Raw genomic sequence first — 22,046 nt, forward strand, 5'->3', positions numbered from 1 at the left:
GAGGAGAAAGGGGAGCGGGGGGAGGAGAAAGGGGAGCGGGGGGAGGAGAAAGGGGAGCGGGGAGGAGAAAGGGGAGCGGGGGGAGGAGAAAGGGGAGCGGGGAGGGGAGAAAGGGAGCGGGGGGGAGGAGAAAGGGAGGGGGGGGAGAAAGGGAGCGGGAGGGTGGGGAGAAAGGGGAGGGGGGAGGAGGGAGCGGGGGTGGGGAGAAAGGGGAGCGGGGTGGGGAGAAAGGGGAGCGGGGGTGGGGAGAAAGGGGAGCGGGGGGGGGAGAAAGGGGAGCGGGGGGGGGAGAAAGGGGAGCGGGGGGGGGAGAAAGGGAGCGGGGGGGGGAGAAAGGGGAGCGGGGGGGGGAGAAAGGGGAGCGGGGGGGGAAAGGGGAGCGAGGGGGGGGAAAGGGGAGCGGGGGTGGGGAAAGGGGAGCGGGGGCGGGGGGAAAGGGGAGCGGCGAGGGGGGGGGGGGGGAAAGGGGAGCGGGGGGGGGGGGGGAAAGGGGAGCAGGGGGGGGGGGGAAAGGGGAGCAGGGGGGGGGGGGGAAAGGGAGTGGGGGGGGTGGAGAGCAGTGGGCATATGTATTGTCATAATTTATGTATGGGCATTTCCCCCCCCCCGTTCCCCGTGACTCCCCCCCCCGTTCCCTGTGACTCGCGCTTCCCCCCCCCGGCGGCCGCTTGGTCCCCCGATGTGCCGTCCTGCTGAGTGAGGCGTGCAGGCGGCTGCAGGAAGCGCCCTGTGTGGGCCTAAGACTCGCGCTCCCCCCCCCCCCCCTGGCGCCCGCTCGATGTGGCGTCTGGCTGAGCGGCGGTAGGAAGCGCCCTGTGTGGGCCTGAGGCTGAGGCGGGACGCGCAGTGGCTGAGGCTGAGGCGGGACGCGCAGTGGGCCTGAGGCTGAGGCGGGACGCACAGTGACTTACCTCAGCGGGGTGGTAGCGCCGGGGAGGTAAGGGAGCGGCTGGGGTAGGAGGGCCGCGCTTCCCGTCCGGAGCCAGTGCAGGATGGCGCATGTGAGGGGGGTGGGGAGGTGGGCAGACAGAGGGTGTGTGTGTGTATAGAGGTGCTGTGTTGTGTGTGTGTGTGTGTGTGTGTGTGTGTGTGTATAGAGCTGCTGTGTTGTGTGTGTGTGTGTGTGTGTGTGTGTATAGAGCTGCTGTGTTGTGTGTGTGTGTGTATAGAGCTGCTGTGTTGTGTGTGTGTGTATAGAGCTGCTGTGTTGTGTGTGTGTGTGTGTGTATAGAGCTGCTGTGTTGTGTGTGTGTGTGTGTGTGTGTGTGTGTGTGTGTATAGAGCTGCTGTGTTGTGTGTGTGTGTGTGTGTGTGTGTGTGTATAGAGCTGCTGTGTTGTGTGTGTGTGTGTGTGTGTGGGCCGTCACTCCGCCTCAGGCCAATGAGAGGTGTGCGGGGGGCGGGCGACCCAAGGGACCAATGAGATTTCCCCTAGGGACACCGGACATCCAGCAGGCAAACATACAGTGCTTTCACTAATATAGTATAGATGAAAAATAGTGCACTATTTTTAATGATAAAAATGCTGGTGCAAGATTGGGATTATTTTGTACTGGATACAAATGTTCATAAAGCTTTTTTCTAACTGATACAATGTGGAACAAATACACTAATGATTGCAACACAAAGCATGACATACACCAGGGGTGTGCAAACATTTCTGTTTGCGCCCCCCTGCCTGCTCCCCCCCCCCCCCCCCGATCATGCCCCCCCACCTCCCCTTACCTTTCCTCCGGCATCATTGCGTGTTGCCATTTGACCCCACGGTGTCATTTGACTGCGCATTATCAAGGCGACGCGTTGCTAGAAGCCGCCGAGAGACGGTAAGAGACATACAGAGGTCTCGCGCTTTCCCTGGCATTTTATTTTAATATTGTGATTCAGAGCGTGGGGCCTCTTTAAGCGCTGGCCCCCCCCCCCCAGAAATTTCTGTGCAAATATATCGCAAATGTAGTCATTTAGTCATAACAGTCACAAAGTCGCAATATTTACTAGAACCTGGCAAGATAAGCTAAACTACCATGCAATGGTGATAAACAGACAATTACATATTTAACTACATATTAACCTCTTAATAGCCTACGAGGTCAGCTAGTCATGGATTTGTATGACTAGTCACTAGCGGGACCACTAATGGCTATAAAGAGGTTAATACTGAAACCACACTCTCTACTCCCCTAGGCTACCGGCAATTCCCTACTAACCACTAAGACAAACAAGGGGTTAACTCTACCACCAGCCCCCGCCTCCCTCCCCCCAAGTTCTGACCAAACTCTCTAGCTTGGAACAACCCCCATAACCCACCCCACCCCTCCCAACAAACATAACCTCCTCCCCCAGCCAATAGCCCTTCAGACAAAAAATATTAAAGTCAATCATAAACCTCCCCCCACACATTAACATTAATAATATAATATCAACAAATGAATACAAAATAAATTGTAAACATAAAACTATGATTGCCCTCTAAATGGGAGCCTAGATAGCCACATTGGCATCCAATGGGGATTAGTAAAATAAAATGTTCTCTTACCCCATTCCAGATGAAGGCTGTCCTTATCATCAAGGCTGTAGGCCCCTGGAACCAATCACAAAAAGGTTCGATGCCCAACCATTACAAAACCCATAAACTTAATCAAGACCCAGTGACCACCAAAAAGAGAAAACAACAACAACAAAAAAAAAACCATGAAATAAATCTAAAGCCTAATAGCCCAAAAAGATAAAAAATAAAAATCCCATAAAAAAAAATCAATTTAGGAGCGATGGCCTATTTGCCAATACTGTATGTGCTCATCCATGGCCTGCAATGGGCAATCCTCAACTTGACCCATAGCCCGGGATCCTCTGTTGATAGAAGATTCTTCTGCTCATTTTCTTTTCCCTTTGAAAAATAAAAAAAATAAACAATTTACAGGGTAGGAACCCCCGGGTCTTCAGGAGTTGAACATCTATTACCAGCTCCAGGGATCCCGAATATCCGAGATACTTACCGTTTAAATTGCTGGTTTTTAATCTCCCTCCAGGGGAAACAAAATGGCAGCCAAATCTTACAAGTCAAGAGGAAGCCGCAACCAATTACATTCCTATTGAAACGCCTTTGAATCCCTTTACAGACCAGAATGTAATACATGTAATTTTACCAGTAAATATCTCGGCATCCGCTGTCTCCCGGGTTAGAGAGTGTGAGGTTTCTGCTTTAAGTATATAATAAATACAAAACTTCCACTTACTGGGAAGCTCCTTTCTCCTTTATTGGCAGAGAAACTGAAGGGAAATGATTGTCAAGTGCCATTAATTGGAAGGTCTTGGGTAAGGGTGAATACAGAGTTTCATTCACTCTCCTTATAAGGAGTTTTATTTTATGTGAGGAAAACACAAACTCACATTTCCGTGGAAAATAGTATAAATCCCCCCCCCGCACCCCAAAAAACTAAGAATAAACTAGAAGCTGCACACATGTAGGCACAGGTTGGAATTGTGGATCCCGTTGATTTAGAGTGATTTTAGTGTGTGCTTCAGTGCTAGTATCATTGAATACTGTAAGCGGGGCTGCACCGTTTACATGCTTTAGTAAATGAGACCTTGTGAGTCTCACATTTGCTGCCATGCAAATATTTGTATACAGCATATTCATTGCACACAATGAGATGATAATAAAAGATTATAGAACAGCACAATATGAACAGTGCAACAATTATTATTTTATTGTATTGTATAAGTATTGTATGTTTCCTACAAAAAAAAAATCTCTTGCCCGACATTGTCCATATTTTTGTTTTTTGTCTTATCTAAAGTTTAACAGATAGTCAAAATGAGAAAGATTTGTCAAGCTTTGTACTGTATTAATTTCCTTATACCCAGGGTCAAATTCATAAACTATGGATCCAAGCACCCCCTACTGTCTATGCAAGGTACGGCCTCGTCATTTATTTATATTGAGATAATTGGTTACAACTACAGGCTGTGGTAATGTCTCCCTCCTGCTTGGCAGGCTCAGTCTGGATGGAGAATTGAGGATTAAATGGGAGTGCTTGCTGCTAAAATGTTGAGGTCTTTGATTAGGTCTTCTCAGCAATGCATGGCCAGTGGCAGTGGTAAAGATGTAGCACAACTCACTGTCTCCAGGGCAGAAAAAGCGAAAGTCCACGGAGCTGGAGACAGTGTCTGCTGCTGGAGGTTTATTGCTCCAGATCGGACCCCCCCCGCAGCGTTAACCCTCTGTCGCTGCAGCAGCTGTGTTAGGCCCGTAATATAGTGTGCGCGCATCCCTGTGCGAATGCGCATGCACGTGACGCGCACTTTTTGTGTGTATGCTGCGAGCGACAGTCTTGGAAGGTACTGTGCATTTGGTGTGTTTGCGTGTCCCTGGGTAACTGTGTGTATGTGTATGTGTATATATGTGTGTGTGTGTGTGTGTGTACATATAATATATATATATATATATATATATACTAGCTGAGATACCCGGCGTTGCCCGGGATGTGAAGTGTGAATAAGTACATGTAAATGTTGTATGTGAAAGTTGTAATGTCATGTGAATGTTATGTAATATTAGTTAAAATTGTGTTTGTAAAGCAACAGCAGTAGAAAGCACATGTATATGAGGGCAAATTTGCGAAGTGTATGTTAGTTGCGTGTTGTGTGGGTGAGTGTTGTGTGTGAGTGGTGGTGTGATTAGTGTTTGTGCAATAAATGAGACAGACGGTTAAATTGGCATTGTTAGCAAAATATATTTTATTTGAACGAACAGCTGAGTTCCAGTGGTAGGTGTTTTGTCAGCGGAGGGGGTGTGGGTAGCGGGAGATGTGTGGCGTGCGGTGGCCTCCGGAGGAGGAGCGTGTGTGCGGTGCGGATGGTGTTTGGCGGGAGATGTGTGGCGTGCGGGTGTCCTCCGGAGGAGGAGCGTGTGTGCCGGTGCCGATGTGTTTGGCGGGAGATCTGTGGCGTTCGCTGGCCTTCGGAAGAGCTCCGTGCGGGCCGGTGCCGAAGTGAGTACCTAGCATAGTGTGTGTTTGTTTTTGTTGGGGGCGTTTGTTTGGCGGGAGATCTGTGGCGTGCCGTGGTCTCCGGAGGAGGACCGTGCGTGCCGGTGCGGATGGTGTTTGGCGGGAGATCTGGCGTGCGGTGTCCTGCGGAGGAGGAGCGTGTTGGGCCGGTGCGGATGGTGTTTGGCGGGAGATCTGGTGTGCGGTCTCCTCCGGAGAAGGAGCGTGTGGGCCGGTGCCGATGGTGTTTGGCGGGAGATCTGTGGCGTGCGGGCCGGTCCGCGGCCACGTACAGTGTCTGAGGTAGCGGGAGGGAGATGTGTGGCGTGTGGGCCGGGTGGCGATGGTGTTTTGTAGTGTAGGCCGCGGCCCGTAGAGGGTCTGCAGTAGCGGGAGGGAGATCTGTGGCGTGGACCGGGGGGGGGGGGGGGGGGTTCGAGGTGGTGTTTTTGAAGAGACAGTGTGCAGTGTTTGGTGTTGTTGTGATGTCTGTGTGTGCAGTGTTTGGTGTTATCGTGCGTTGTGTGTAGGTGATCGTGCTGATTCTGTACCTGATTCGGCAGTTGTGTGGTAGCAGACGGTGAGGGTTTTGAGAGCTGTGAAGCGTGGCATGCAAAGCGTTCCCAAGCTCAGTGAGGGGTGGGACAGTGTGGAAGTGGAAGCTCAGTGAGGGGTGGGACAGTGTTGGCATTGGTGTTGGACGCAGGCCAATGAGAGTCAGTGAGGGGTGGGACAGTGTGGCATTGGTGTTGGACGCAGGCCAATGAGAGGTGTGCGGGGGGCGGGCATGGCCTGAGCCGGAGTGACAGGCCAAAGGTGCTATGCGATTGGCCCTTGGTACTGCAGACATACAGTGCTTTCACAAATATATAGTATAAGTATATATATATATATATATATATATATATATATATATATATATATATATATATATATATATATATGTGTGTGTGTGTGTGTGTATATGTATGTATGTATGTGTATATATGTGTATACATATATGTGTGTGTGTATATGTATATGTATATATATGTATATGTAACTTTGCCATATGTAAAAGTGTTTTTACCCCAGCATGATGGATGCATGTAATTTATTTAACGTTATTAAACCTTTTTAAACACCAAACACATATACACACACACACACATACATCGATACATACATTACAGCGGCAGGTAGCGGCGCGAAAACGTTATTTTCCCAATCTTCCCTCCTGTCGGCCGGTTTCATGCTCACTGCCGTGCGCACGCCGGCACTATTATAGAAAGGCTGACTATCCACAGCCAACTATAATTGCTGCATGTGTGCATGGCGCAGCAAGCACACGCACTATGGAACAGCCCTTAGTCACCACAGCTTCCCTGGTGCTCGAAACATTAATGTTTGAAACAGCTGTAGATCACAAAGGCCTGCAACAGTGGTGGAAGCCGATAGGAAGACAAACATTTGGTACAGATTTAGCAAGACTTACAATTTCTGTGACTGCAGTTAGAAAAGGGAAATGAAAGAAAAAAAAAGCTGTGTGTGCTGTGCACGCGCATAGTAAGTGAAACTTCTTTGACTTTTGTCGCAGAATTGACTTATAACGCGCCGTGCTCCGGCACACATGTGTCAGTCAGTGTATGTCAATCAGTGAGTATGTATGTGCATGTGTGTCAGTCAGTGTGTGCATGTGTGTCAGTCAGTGTGTGCGTGTGTGTCAGTCAGTGTGTGCGTGTGTGTCAGTCAGTGTGTGCGTGTGTGTCAGTCAGTGTGTGCGTGTGTGTCAGTCAGTGTGTGCGTGTGTGTGTGTCAGTCAGTGTGTGCGTGTGTGTGTGTGTCAGTCAGTGTGTGTGTGTGTGTCAGTCAGTGTGTGTGTGTGGTGTCAGTCAGTGTGTGTGTTGTGTGTGTGTGTGTCAGTCAGCGTGTGTGCCAGTCAGTGTGTGTTCGTGTTTGTGTCAGTCAGCGTGTGTGCGTGTGTGTCAGTCAGCGTGTGTGCGCGTGTCAGCGTGTGTGCGTGCGTGTGTCAGTCAGCGTGTGTGCGCGTGTGTCAGTCAGCGTGTGTGTGCGTGTGTCAGTCAGCGTGTGTGCGCATGTGTCAGTGTGTGTGGCGCGTGTGTCAGTCAGTGTGTGTGTGCGCGTCTGTGCGCGTACCAGTCAGTGTGTGTGTGGTGCGCGTGTGTGAGTCAGTGTGTGAGTGTGAGTCAGTGTGTGAGTCAGTGTGTGAGTGTGAGTCAGTGTGTGAGTGTGTCAGTCAGTGTGTGTGTGTGTGTCAGTCAGTGTGTTTGTGTGTGTGTGTCAGTCAGTGTGTGTCTCTCTCTCTCTGTGTTGTGTGAATGTCTCTCTGTGTTGTGCCCCCCACCCCTCCCCCAGGCGGAGCTGCAGACACGGAGCTGCGGACTCCCAGCCCCTCCCCCCCCCCCCCCCCCCCCCCCCCTCGGCGACACGGTGGTCCCGTTACCCCCCTCCTCCCGGACACTCCCACTACCCCCCCGGCTTAGCTGCGGACACGGAGCTGCGGACTCCTAGCCCCCCCTGGCGACACGTGGTCCCGTTACCCCCCTCCTTCCCGTTACCAAAGCAGGACATTATTGGGGGTCTCCCTCACCTAACGGGGGCGGCGCATGGCTCCTCCTCGCAGCTGCTGCTACCGCCGCCGCCCTCTCCTGGCCTGAGGGTACCCGGCGTCACATCTGCGCATGCCCCCCTCAGCTCCTAGGTCTCCTTCCCCCCAGCCTGCTCACCTCCCCTGCACGGGGGTCCAGGGGGAGAAGCAGGATCCCGGGACTCAGGTCGGGCAGGATCCCTGCACGTCCGCCTCCCCCCAGATATCCAGCAGGGCGCGGGTCTCCATGTCCGACAGAAATCCCGCTGGGCAGGGGGTCGGTGACCGGCCCGGAGATGAGCTAGCAGCAGGAGGCAGGCATGATGGCGTTCCGTGAGCGTCACCATGACTACCGCATGCGCGGCATGTCAGCGGGCGCGGGGAACAGCGCATGCGCGGCATGGCAGTGCACGTTTGGGGGGAATGGCGCCGCTGCCTGCCACTTCTGCGCATGTGTGGCGTCCGTCAGCGGCGCCATCACAACTGCGCATGCGCGGCATGGCAGCTGGGGACCGGCGGCCGTTAGGAGCGGCGCAGCGGCCGGCCGTGTGAGGAGAGCGGCACCCTTTAGTCAGCGGGGACACAGGGAAGCGGAGGTAGGGAAGAGGGAGGAGAGAGGCTGAGCAGCGGCTCCTCCTCCTCTCTCAGCCGGAGTACTTGCGGGGCTTCCGCCATCTTATTACACCCGCAGCACCGGAAGCTCTGCGGCAGCCATCTTGCTATACCCATGGCAGTGGCCGTTAGGAGCGGCCGCCGGCGGCTATCGCCGCCGCCGCCGCCGCATGTCACAGCAGGTGTGTGGGCAGCATGTCACAGCGGGTGTGTGTGGGGGAGCAGCGGCTGTTAGGAGCGGCGCCGGCGGCTATCGCCGGCCGCCGCCGCATGTCACAGTAGATGCAGGGGGGGGGGGGAGCCGTGACGTCACTTCGTTTCACATTTGTCCCCCATCTCTCCCGTTTTACCCCATCAGAATAGGTGCCACTAAAGAAGTTTCACTTCAAAAGTACTCATAGCATACTCTATAGTAACTATATGTAAATATAAGTGAGATAATACTAATATCTATAATGATACAGTTAATATAACAATACGACTGTAATCAATTGTTAAATACAATAAATTATATATCTCTAACCCTACAGATCACCACTGGTGCAGCACTCTAATATGTCCTCCAAATTAGCAAAGTCCAAAGTCCATACACAGTCACAAAGAGTGCGCTACTCTGCAGCAATACTAGACAAACAGTACAGAAACCGACAGACTCACAACACATAACTAACTACAGTACATAAAAAAACAAAATAATGAGAGAGAAGAGGGGGAGATAAAAGACCAATAGTATGATAACGTAAATACAAAAATATACTGTATATTAGTAGCAAAAGGTATTTCACTCTACTGTTTCCGAAATCTGTCTCAGTGTCTCCTCTGCTGAAATCCCTCTCCTGGCTTCCTATCAAATCCCGTATCACCCACTCAATTCTCCTCTTCACTTTTAAAGCTTTACACTCTTCTTGTATCTTAGCCCTAATTTCTCACTATACACCATCCAGACTCTTGCGTTCTGCTCAAGAATGTCTTCTCTCTACCCCTTTTGTATCTAAAGCCCTCTCCCGCCTTAAACCCTTCTCGCTGCTGCCCCACACCTCTGGAATCCCCTTTCCCTCAATAACCGACGAGCACCATCTCTATCCACCTTTAAGACCCACCATAAGACACACTTACTTAAGGAAGCATATGAGTAGCTCCATGGCTGATAAGTAACACCTCATACATGAACCTTGGCCCCTTGTAGATGCACTTACCAGAACGCCCTCCTACTGTCTCTGTACGGTCTTCCTACCAACAAATTAGATTGTAAGCTCTTCGGAGCAGGGACTCATTTTCCTAAATGTCTGAAGTACTTCTCCCCTTTATGTGATATTTATATTAATTATTATTTATATGATTGTCACATATATTTCTGCTGTGAAGCGCTACTGCTGCGGCCAAGTTTATTCGAGCATTTGCCCGTTCTTGGCCGCAGCAGTAGCCTGGCGCGCGCCCGAGGGTGACGGGCGCGCGCCGAAGCAGCGGAAGAGCGCCCTCCGATCGGGGCGCTCTCCCTACCGCTGCTTGGTCCGCCGGGTCCCCCGGAACCCCCTGCCGCCGTCCCCCACATCGCGGGACTCCAGGGCTCCCTCTGGGAGCCCTGGACGCGCGTGCAGGGGGCGCAGGCTCCCGATGACGCGTGACCGCGCCCGTCGGTGACGCGCGGAACCGCCGAGGGGCGGCCACTAGCAAGCCGGAAATCTCCCGGCTTGCGGATCTGGCCGATGCGCAATAAAGCGTGTCGGTAGTGTATGTACATTAATGGCGCTTTATAAATAAAGACATACCTACATACTCACAGACTTGAATAATAGGCATAGCAATGAAGAGTCTCGTGGAGTTGCAGATCGCTCTGTGAACGGTTAAATCTTTTAGGCGGATATGCTGGGCAGCTGACCCCGGTACTTTGATGGTTACTTTTGAGCTTTCATTTATTTCATAATGGTTTTGTTTTGGTGTTTGAATTGTGAATTGTGGAATTTATTTTTGATTGGATTAATTGATTGGTGGTAATTTAGTTCTGTTTACTTCTTTATTTATTTTTAATTTCTGATTGTTTGGATGGCATTGGATCTTGTTTGTGATTGTTTATTTTATTTTGACCATTGACTGGTATCGTGTTAAATGTTGCACAGATTATATGGGCATCATTTACCCACTGTGCCATTCAATTGTTTTATTGACATTTGTTATCTATTTAATTGGCTATGTGATGTGTTTTATTTTGCTATGTGGTGTATTTGATTTTGCTATGTGCTGTGTTTGATTTTAATGTTTATTTTTTTTAATGTGGCTATGTTATGATTTATATTTGGCTATTTAATGTTTTTTATTTGGCTATGTTATGATTTACATTTGGCTATGTAATGTGTTTTATTTGGGCCTGATTTTTTTAATCTTTCCCCATTTCTTGATATATTGGTCAATCATGCACATATTATATGGGCATGATGTACCAATGAATGGGTGAAGGGTGGGTATAGTGGGTCTGGGTTGGGTAGTTAGGCCTCCCGGGTGGGTAGCGGGGCACTGTGGGTTAACCCCTTAATTACTATAGCGGTTATTAACATCTAAAGTGATTAAGGGGCTAGGGGCCATTAGAATGGATTTATTATGTATTCTTGCTGGAAACGGAGGACATGGGCATGCAGTATGCTGACGAGGACGCCCTTCATATTGCAGGGGTAAATAGAAAAGTTTTATTTACATTATTTATAGTTGCTAATGTTGTGATTAATAAGGGGCAAATATTCTATTATCCATATCTGGATAATAGTTATTTTGCCCATTACTGTACTGTGTTTGGTTTCGGGGATTGGGAGGGGGGGGGGGTATTGATTTAAATGTAGGCCATGTTTTATTATTTGACATACAGGATTGGTACCGCAGGCCTGCGGGGACCCACGGGGACCACCCGAGGGCCCCCAGACCCCGTGGGAACCACCCGAGGACCACTGGCGCCCATGGTTACCACCTGAGGACCCATGGGGGACACCAGCGGGGAAAAACCGGGGGCCCCACAGCTCTGGGAGCCCCGCGGACCCACAGGGACCACCGGAGGACCCTAGACACACGTGGGAACCACCCGAGGGGCCCCCAGACCCTGTGGGAACCACCCGAGGACCTCCGAATGCCCATGGGTACCACCTGAGGACCCATAGGGGACACCTGCGGGGAAGAACCGGGGGCCCCACAGCCGTGGGGGCCCCGCGAACCCACAGGGACCACCCAAGGGCCCTAGACACATGTGGGAACCACCCAAGGGCCCCAGACACCCGTGGGAACCACCCAAGGGCCTCCGGATGCCCATGGGTACCACTTGAGGACCCATGGGGGACACCTGCGGGGAAGAACCGGGGGCCTCACAGCCGTGGGGGCCCCGCGGACCCACAGGGACCACCCGAGGGCCCTAGACACACGTGGGCACCACCCGAGGGCCTCCAGACCTTGTGTGAACCGCCCGAGGACCTCCATATGCCCATGGGTACCGCCTGAGGACCCATGGGGGACACCTGCGGGGAAGAACCGGTGGCCTCACAGCTCTGGGGGCCCGTGGACCTGCAGAGACCACTCGAGGGCCCCAGAAACACGTGGGAACCACCCGAGGGCCTCCAGATGCCCATGGGCAGTGTTTGACAAATCACCCAAAAATCTACTCGCCCAACCAAAATATCTACTCGCCACCTAGTCCTGCCCCCAACTCCGCCCCTAGTCCCGCCCCCAACCCCGCTTTAAAATAAAATATATAAATAAAATACATTTAATAAATTCCTAGTCAGAACATTTGTTTTTGACAAATATATTTATTGTATTACATTATACTACAATTAGTCCTTGTTACGTGTGTGTGTTTGTAAATGTTGGATCTAGAAAGGTGTGACTGACTAGTTTCCTGAACCCCTTAACCAGTGTCTGGACATCCCCGCTTCACAATATCTAAAGCAGCAATCCCGCCTGGGATCTTACCTGATCCACAGTCCCTCAATGTCCAGGTACCCTCATTCCCGCAATGTTATACATTGGAGGGTATGTGTTCCCTACCTGTCTTCTTGGTTAGGGGGGTTCCGATGTCTTCCGTGTGAAGCTTGAGTCAGATCTGGAAGAAAGCAGTATAGGTTATTTCGGTGTAGTATAGGGCAGTTAAGATATATAGGGTAAATAAGAGATCCAGATCCAGGGAGAGAGAGAGTGTGGGGGAGAGAGAGAGTGTGGGGGAGAGAGAGAGCGTGGGGGAGAGAGAGAGTGTGGGGGAGAGAGAGAGTGTGGGGGGAGAGAGAGTGTGGGGGAGAGAGAGAGAGAGTCTGGGGGAGAGAGAGAGAGAGAGTGTGTGGGGAGAGAGAGAGAGTGTGGGGGGAGAGAGAGAGTGTGGGGGGAGAGATAGAGAATGTGGGGGGAGAGAGAGAGAGTGTGGGGGGGGAGAGAAAGTGTGGGGGGGAGAGAGAGAGTGTGGGGGGAGAGAGAGAGTGTGTGGGGAGAGAGAGTGTGGGGGGAGAGAGAGAGTGTGGGGGGGGAGAGAGAGTGTGGGGGGGGAGAGAGAGAGTGGGGGGGGGGGGGAGAGAGAGTGTGGGGGGGGGAGAGAGAGTGTGGGGGAGAGGGAGGGAGAGAGTGTGGGGGGGAAAGAGAGAGAGAGTGTGGGGGAGAGGGAGGGAGAGAGTGGGGGGGGGGGAGAGGGAGAGAGTGGGGGAGAGGGAGAGAGTGGGGGAGAGAGAGGGGGGGAGAGAGAGAGAGTGGGGGAGAGGGAGAGAGTGGGGGAGAGGGAGAGAGTGGGGGAGAGGGAGAGAGTGGGGGAGAGGGAGAGAGTGGGGGAGAGAGAGAGAGAGTGGGGGAGAGAGGGAGACTGACTGACTGGGTAGGTGACTGACTGACTGACTGGGTAGGTGACTGACTGACTGGGTAGGTGACTGACTGGGTGGGTAGATGACTGACTGGGTGGGTAGGTGACTGACTGGGTGGGTAGATGACTGACTGGGTGGGTAGGTGACTGACTGGGTGGGTAGGTGACTGACTGGGTAGACATACACACACACACACACACACACACACACACACACACACACACACACACACACACACACACACACACACACACACACACACACACACACACACACACACTGAGTGGTGCTTTAAATGTTGGTGGTCTGATGACATCACTCACCCCGTATCTCCGGAGCAGATGATGCCTCTCCTCGGGGTTCCCCTGAGCCGGTGTCAGCTCCGGAGGAACACAGGCACCTCACCCTCCCTCACGGAGCAGTGTCGGCCATCTTGCTCCCGGCTCTTGGTCGCGTTTGTGGAGGGGGACGGGGGAAGCCTCCCACCCCGTGCAACCACTGGAGCGGGCCAAACGGGAGGGGGGCAGCACATGGGAGGAAGCAGCACATCCGCGCAACACAACCCAGCACTGCCTGCCGGCCCTCTTCCCCGCGTTAACCCAATCAGGGAGGTGGATTATTTATTTATTTATAAAAAAAAAATGGCGCGAGCAGGGGAATTCATAGAGCCGCAGCAACTACTCGCCAGCGGCCAAAATCCACCCGCCACGGGCGTGTAGTTATAATGAATTGTCGAGCACTGCCCATGGGTACCACCTGAGGACCCATGGGGGACACCTGCGGGGAAGAACCGGGGGCACCACAGCCGTGGGGGCCCCGCGGACCCACAGGGACCACCCCAAGGGCCCTAGACACATGTGGGAACCACCCGAGGGCCCCAGACACCCGTGGGAACCACCCAAGGGCCTTTGGATGCCCATGGGTACCACTTGAGGACCCATGGGGGACACCTGCGGGGAAGAACCGGGGGCCTCACAGCCGTGGGGGCCCCGCGGACCCACAGGGACCACCCGAGGGCCCCCAGACCCCGTGGGAACCACCGGAAGACCTCCGAATGCCCATGGTTACCACCTGAGGACCCACGGGGGACACCTGCAGGGAAGAACCGGGGGCCCCACAGCTGTGGGGGCCCTGTAGACCCACAGGGACCACCCGAGGGCCCTAGACACCTGTGGGAACCACCCGGGGACCCCCAGACACCCTTGGGAACCACCCATTGACCCCATTGGGGCCCACAAACTCCCGCGGGTACCACCTGGAGGCCCACGGAGCCTAGTTGGGACCACCCGGAAGCCGCCAGATACCCGTGGGTACCCCCTGGGGTGCACTGTGGGGCCTGCAGACATCTGTCGGGACCACTGGAGACCCCTGCAGGCCTGGGGTATTAATCCTGTGTGTAAAATAATAAATAATGTTTTTATGGGGGGACACAGGCGGTGCGTGGTGTACGATTATTTATTAAATATTGTAATGGTTTATTGGGCGGCTAGGAGGTGGGTAGTGGGGCTGTTGTGAGTATTTTATTGTGGGTAGCGGGGGTGGGTGAAGGGGGTATTGGCCCCAAGGATGGGTGGTTAGGCCTACCGGGTGCTAGCGGGAGGGATTAACCCCTTCATTACCTTAGCGGTATTAACCGCTAAGGTAATGAACGGGTTAAGTCCACCCGCAATCCCCCCACAAGTCCTAAACACCCACCAAGGACTAAATAAACCCTTCACCCACCCCCGCTACCCACAATAAGCCTGGCACGGGTGTTTAACCCCTTCATTGCCTTAGCGGTTAGCCGCTAAAGTAATGAAGTTGCCTGTAAATGCATTTTTCATGCATCGGATTCATGCCAGGGGTCTCCAGTGGTGATATTAATGGGTAACACCTAATGGGTTTTTTATTTGGCTATGTTATGATTTACATTTGGCTATGTAATGTGTTTTATTTGGGCCTGATTTTTTTAATCTTTCCCCATTTCTTGATATATTGGTCAATCATGCACATATTATATGGGCATGATGTACCAATGAATGGGTGAAGGGTGGGTATAGTGGGTCTGGGTTGGGTAGTTAGGCCTCCCGGGTGGGTAGCGGGGCACTGTGGGTTAACCCCTTAATTACTATAGCGGTTATTAACATCTAAAGTGATTAAGGGGCTAGGGGCCATTAGAATGGATTTATTATGTATTCTTGCTGGAAACGGAGGACATGGGCATGCAGTATGCTGACGAGGACGCCCTTCATATTGCAGGGGTAAATAGAAAAGTTTTATTTACATTATTTATAGTTGCTAATGTTGTGATTAATAAGGGGCAAATATTCTATTATCCATATCTGGATAATAGTTATTTTGCCATTACTGTACTGTGTTTGGTTTCGGGGATTGGGAGGGGGGGGGGGGTATTGATTTAAATGTAGGCCATGTTTTATTATTTGACATACAGGATTGGTACCGCAGGCCTGCGGGGACCCACGGGGACCACCCGAGGGCCCCCAGACCCCGTGGGAACCACCCGAGGACCACTGGCCGCCCATGGTTACCACCTGAGGACCCATGGGGGACACCAGCAGGGAAAAACCGGGGGCCCCACAGCCGTGGGGGCCCCGCGGACCCACAGGGACCACCCAAGGGCCCTAGACACACGTGGGAACCACCCAAGGGCCCCAGACACCCGTGGGAACCACCCAAGGGCCTCCGGATGCCCATGGGTACCACTTGAGGACCCATGGGGGACACCTGCGGGGAAGAACCGGGGGCCTCACAGCCGTGGGGGCCCCGCGGACCCACAGGGACCACCCGAGGGCCCTAGACACACGTGGGCACCACCCGAGGACCTCCAGACCTCGTGTGAACCACCCGAGGACCTCCATATGCCCGCCTGAGGACCCATGGGGGACACCTGCGGGGAAGAACCGGTGGCCTCACAGCTCTGGGGGCCCTTGGACCTGCAGAGACCACTCGAGGGCCCCAGAAACCCGTGGGAACCACCCGAGGGCCTCCGGATGCCCATGGGCAGTGTTTGACAAATCACCCAAAAATCTACTCGCCCAACCAAAAAATCTACTCGCCACCTAGTCCTGCCCCCAACTCCGCCCCTAGTCCCGCCCCCAATCCCGCTTTAAAATAAAATATATAAATAAAATACATTTAATAAATTCCTAGTCAGAACATTTGTTTTTGACAAATATATTTATTGTATTACATTATACTACAATTAGTCCTTGTTACGTGTGTGTGTTTGTAAATGTTGGATCTAGAAAGGTGTGACTGACTAGTTTCCTGAACCCCTTAACCAGTGTCTGGACATCCCCGCTTCACAATATCTAAAGCAGCAATCCCGCCTGGGATCTTACCTGATCCACAGTCCCTCAATGTCCAGGTACCCTCATTCCCGCAATGTTATACATTGGAGGGGATGTGTTCCCTACCTATCTTCTGGGTTAGGGGGGTTCCGATGTCTTCCGTGTGAAGCTTGAGTCAGATCTGGAAGAAAGCAGTATAGGTTATTTCGGTGTAGTATAGGGCAGTTAAGATATATAGGGTAAATAAGAGATCCAGATCCAGGGAGAGAGAGAGTGTGGGGGAGAGAGAGAGTGTGGGGGAGAGAGAGAGAGTGTGGGGGAGAGAGAGAGTGTGGGGGAGAGAGAGAGAGAGTGTGGGGGAGAGAGAGAGAGAGAGTGTGTGGGGAGAGAGAGAGAGTGTGGGGGGAGAGATAGAGAATGTGGGGGGAGAGAGAGAGAGTGTGGGGGTGGAGAGAGAGTGTGGGGGAGAGGGAGGGAGAGAGTGTGGGGGGGAAAGAGAGAGAGAGTGTGGGGGAGAGGGAGGGAGAGAGTGGGGGGGGGAGAGGGAGAGAGTGGGGGAGAGAGAGTGGGGGAGAGAGAGTGGGGGAGAGAGAGTGGGGGAGAGGGAGAGAGTGGGGGAGAGGGAGAGAGTGGGGGAGAGGGAGAGAGTGGGTGAGAGGGAGAGAGTGGGTGAGAGGGAGAGAGTGGGGGAGAGGGAGAGAGTGGGGGAGAGGGAGAGAGTGGGGGAGAGGGAGAGAGTGGGGGAGAGGGAGAGAGTGGGGGAGAGAGAGAGAGTGGGGGAGAGAGGGAGACTGACTGACTGGGTAGGTGACTGACTGGGTAGGTGACTGACTGACTGACTGGGTAGGTGACTGACTGACTGACTGACTGGGTAGGTGACTGACTGACTGGATAGGTGACTGACTGACTGGGTAGGTGACTGACTGACTGACTGTGTAGGTGACTGACTGACTGACTGGGTGACTGACTGACTGACTGGGTGGGTGGGTGGGTGGGTAGGTGACTGACTGGGTGGGTGGGTGGGAAGGTGACTGACTGACTGGGTAGGTAGGTGAATGACTGACTGGGTAGGTGACTGACTGACTGGGTAGGTGACTGACTGACTGGGTGGGTGACTAACTGACTGACTGACGGTGGGTGACTGACTGACTGGGTAGGTGACTGACTGGGTGGGTAGGTGACTGACTGGGTGGGTAGGTGACTGACTGGGTGGGTAGATGACTGACTGGGTGGGTAGGTGACTGACTGGGTGGGTAGGTGACTGACTGGGTGGGTAGGTGACTGACTGACTAGGTGACTGACTGACTAGGTAGGTGACTGACTGGGCAGACACACACACACACACACACACACACACACACACACACACACACACACACACACACACACACACACACACACACACACACACACACACACACACACACACACACACACACTGAGTGGTGCTTTAAATGTTGGTGGTCTGATGACATCACTCACCCCGTATCTCCGGAGCAGATGATGCCTCTCCTCGGGGTTCCCCTGAGCCGGTGTCAGCTCCGGAGGAACACAGGCACCTCACCCTCCCTCACGGAGCAGTGTCGGCCATCTTGCTCCCGGCTCTTGGTCGCGTTTGTGGAGGGGGACGGGGGAAGCCTCCCACCCCGTGCAACCACTGGAGCGGGCCAAACGGGAGGGGGGCAGCACATGGGAGGAAGCAGCACATCCGCGCAACACAACCCAGCACTGCCTGCCGGCCCTCTTCCCCGCGTTAACCCAATCAGGGAGGGGGATTATTTATAAAAAAAAAATGGCGCGAGCAGGGGAATTAATAGAGCCGCAGCAACTACTCGCCAGCGGCCAAAATCCACCCGCCACGGGCGTGTAGTTATAATGAATTGTCGAACACTGCCCATGGGTACCACCTGAGGACCCATGGGGGACACCTGCGGGGAAGAACCGGGGGCACCACAGCCGTGGGGGCCCCGCGGACCCACAGGGACCACCCGAGGGCCCTAGGCACACGTGGGAACCACCCGAGGGCCCCCAGACCCCGTGGGAACCACCGGAAGACCTCCGAATGCCCATGGTAACCACCTGAGGACCCACGGGGGACATCTGCAGGGAAGAACCGGGGGCCCCACAGCTGTGGGGGCCCTGTAGACCCACAGGGACCACCCGAGGGCCCTAGACACCTGTGGGAACCACCCGGGGACCCCCAGACACCCTTGGGAACCACCCATTGACCCCATTGGGGCCCACAAACTCCCGCGGGTACCACCTGGAGGCCCACGGAGCCTAGTTGGGACCACCCGGAAGCCCCCAGATACCCGTGGGTACCCCCTGGGGTGCACTATGGGGCCTGCAGACATCTGTCGGGACCACTGGAGACCCCTGCAGGCCTGGGGTATTAATCCTGTGTGTAAAATAATAAATAATGTTTTTATGGGGGGACACAGGCGGTGCGTGGTGCACGGTTATTTATTAAATATTGTAATGGTTTATTGGGCGGCTAGGAGGTGGGTAGTGGGGCTGTTGTGAGTATTTTATTGTGGGTAGCGGGGGTGGGTGAAGGGGGTATTGGCCCCAAGGATGGATGGTTAGGCCTACCGGGTGCTAGCGGGAGGGATTAACCCCTTCATTACCTTAGCGGTATTAACCGCTAAGGTAATGAACGGGTTAAGTCCACCCGCAATCCCCCCACAAGTCCTAAACACCCACCAATGACTAAATAAACCCTTCACCCACCCCCGCTACCCACAATAAACCTGGCACGGGTGTTTAACCCCTTCATTGCCTTAGCGGTTAGCCGCTAAAGTAATGAAGTTGCCTGTAAATGCATTTTTCATGCATCGGATTCATGCCAGGGGTCTCCAGTGGTGATATTAATGGGTATCAGCTCCGGAGACCCCGGCATCAATCCGATGCAGGAGAAAGGCCTGATTTTTTCTAAATCTAAAGCTGGCGATGAGCGGCAATAAGTGGCCTATCGCCCAGCGGTCGGCGGATTTTATTTTCCGGTCAAAAAACTCGCCGATTTTTGCCCTTATTGCCAGCTTATTGGAGCTTACTGAATCGCAGTAGGCTTTTTTGGCGAGAAGCTGGCGATAAGGGTTGACCAAAAATAGGCGACAATCACTGTTTGCATGGGGCTTGTTAATCTAAAGCATAACCTATGCAAATGTATTTAAATTAACTCAATGTGGATGTTTACACGTTAAACTGCATTCGATCTATATTAGTATCCAATTTAAGTTGAATAAATGGCTGTTTTTAATTTAAGAACCCTTATTTTTTTTGCATCTACAGGAAATAGGTGAAAATAAAACAACACTTTGAAAACTCACCATTTACAGCACTTTTTTTTTTAAAGTCATGGCTACACTTGCTGCTATTTTGATTATACAGGCCCTACCTAGCAATGCTTTCTCTTGAAGAAAATAGACCTACTGTAGACCCCACAGAAGGGAGTTTTTTTTTTTTTAGCTAGTTAATGTATTTGATATGCCTGATGATGAGGTAATACAGAAGAAGGTAAAGCCTACCACCTCACATCATAGACATTTTGGAGCTCTATTCCTGAGCATGCGCATTGGGGATCGATTTCGCATGACTTCTACTGCGCATGCGCGAACTGTATTCCTGCGCAAGCGCACTAGGGACCGATCTCAGGCGGCCTTTCTGCGCGTGCACAAACTTTATTCCAACGCATGCACATGCTGCATTACATTACAGTGATCATATAAGCATGCTGGGGACCATTACATTCTGCAATACTACATTTATTTAAAGGAATTCCCTGGAAATGATGTTCAGAATAAGAAAATGTATTTTTAAAGATAAGAGTAAGTGCTCTCCACCCAATCACTGTTAATAGATGTTAAAGTAAAATAAAACAACATAAGGGTCACTTATCACACAGCTAAATATTTTATTATTGCTTTAGAAACGCGTGTGACATAAGAAAGTAACAAGTCTGGAGCCAAAACTATTAAGCATAATGCAAGCATGTTATTAAATACATTTTTTTTATACTAAAAGCAACTCTATTATTAGGAAGGAAAAACGTTTACTTTACGTACATAAAACATTTTTATTTAAAACCAAATCTCGCGGCTGCAAAACTGGGGCACAGAGAAGTTATATTTTACATTTACAGCAATTTAATATAGGGATGTTGTTAATTTTTTCTTAAATTTAAATAAAGCTATTGATGGGGGAGGTTAATTCCTAAACCCCCAAACATTCTAGTCATGCAAATCTCTCTTATCCACTAAATAACTGTAGAGTTTACTGCAAACCTTAGATCTTATAGCTGAATTGCTGAGTTTAATAAAGGTATCACTAATAAGTGTAAAATAACAATTATGAATATATCTAGTCACATTCTAGTCACATTCCAAGATGCAGTGTTTTTGAGTAAACCCCTTGCCTGCTTTATTCAATATAACACTGCTGGAAGAATATACAGTATATATAAAACGGAAATAGCCGTGTTAGTCCAGTTGCGATAGTGCAGATTAAATGAGTTCTTCAGTATTAGGTGATACCTTTTTTATTTGGACTAACAATTTATGTCATAGGACAAACTTTCGAAAGCTTGTCCTATGACATAAATTGTTAGTCCAAATAAAAAAGGTATCACCTAATACTTAAGAACTCATTTATTGAGAGAGATAGAGATAGATAGATAGATAGATAGATAGATAGATAGATAGATAGATAGATAGATAGAGGTAAAATCCGGTCTTTAAAAGTTCTCAGGGGTTCACTGTATTCTGGTGGTTTTCATTTCTGCTTTTAGTTATAATTTATCTGCACATCTTCTGGTGCCCAGGTGATGCTGATGGGAATGGGTCTCTCTGTTACAGCTGGGAGTACCAGGCGAGGAGCCTGAACGTGGAGCCGCCCATCACTGGACCGGGAGTACAGAACTTCCGCAGGATTCACATCTTCTGGGAGCTCAGCTTCTCTCTTCCACTCTCTGTATTCATGGAAGTAGTTTCCATCCCGGGCATCACTTTTCTTCTCATGTTTTCCCATCACAATCAGTCTCCTTCCCTCTGTTTTCACTGTCAGTTCATCAGGAGTAAAGAGACTCACGTCCAGGGTGAGATCAAAGTTTTTGTTCCCTTCTCTGCCTCTCTGATGGAAAATCTCCTCAGCCACAGGCTGTCTGATGTGACCTGTTCTCCTTCCCATGTCCATATCCATGTCCAGAGCGAGTTGCTGATAAGCCTGATTCACAGACTGCATTCTCCTCTCCATCTCGTTCCTCATACCCAGCCTGTCATTCTCCAGCTGCTCAAAGATGGGACGTGTGGGCGGCCAGAGTGTGAGTGCAGGCTCTCTGTAGACACACAGAGGGTTGTGAGAGGGCTGTAGGTGGCTGAGAGGAAACATCTTCTGCTGCTTTACACTGTAGCTTCTCGTCAGAGTTCAGCTGTGGAGAATCCGCCTGTCTGTCTCTGCTTTGTACTTCTCAGTACTGCAGCCAGTCAGAGCTTTTATATTCACTAGTTAAAGTTCTGGTAAATTCCTGAGATTTCCTTGTGCTGACTGTACAGTATATGGTGTGGAGGGAGGAGACTGTGTCTAATGAATGATGTAACACTTAAGGTGTGAGACAGAGTCAGTTCTAGCAGCTTCTGGCATTAACTGGGAAGATGACATTACAAGTGGATGGAGACAGTGTCTATGTCACCTGAATTGTGCAGAATGTTAGACAGTCCCTGAATTGAATAGACCGTGATCTGGTTTCTTAATCTGT

At 51.6% G+C, this 22,046-nt stretch overlaps 1 protein-coding gene across 1 annotated transcript; it reads right to left on the minus strand.

Moving 5' to 3' along the window:
• Window positions 1-20,143: 20,143 nt before the first annotated feature.
• On the minus strand, window positions 20,144-21,707 carry LOC142497420 (heat shock protein 30C-like). The gene has a single exon (XM_075605182.1). It carries the CDS (start codon window positions 21,677-21,679, stop codon window positions 21,077-21,079), a length of 603 nt encoding a protein of 200 aa, XP_075461297.1. The 5' UTR covers window positions 21,680-21,707; the 3' UTR covers window positions 20,144-21,076.
• Window positions 21,708-22,046: the final 339 nt, after the last annotated feature.

The sequence above is a fragment of the Ascaphus truei genome, chromosome 6 (genome assembly GCF_040206685.1).
Source record: "Ascaphus truei isolate aAscTru1 chromosome 6, aAscTru1.hap1, whole genome shotgun sequence".
Lineage (NCBI taxonomy): Eukaryota > Metazoa > Chordata > Amphibia > Anura > Ascaphidae > Ascaphus > Ascaphus truei.

Coding starts and splice junctions, on each gene's coding strand:
- LOC142497420 (XM_075605182.1), bottom strand. CDS start 21,679: ATGTTTCCTCTCAGCCACCTACAGCCCTCTCACAACCCTCTGTGTGTC.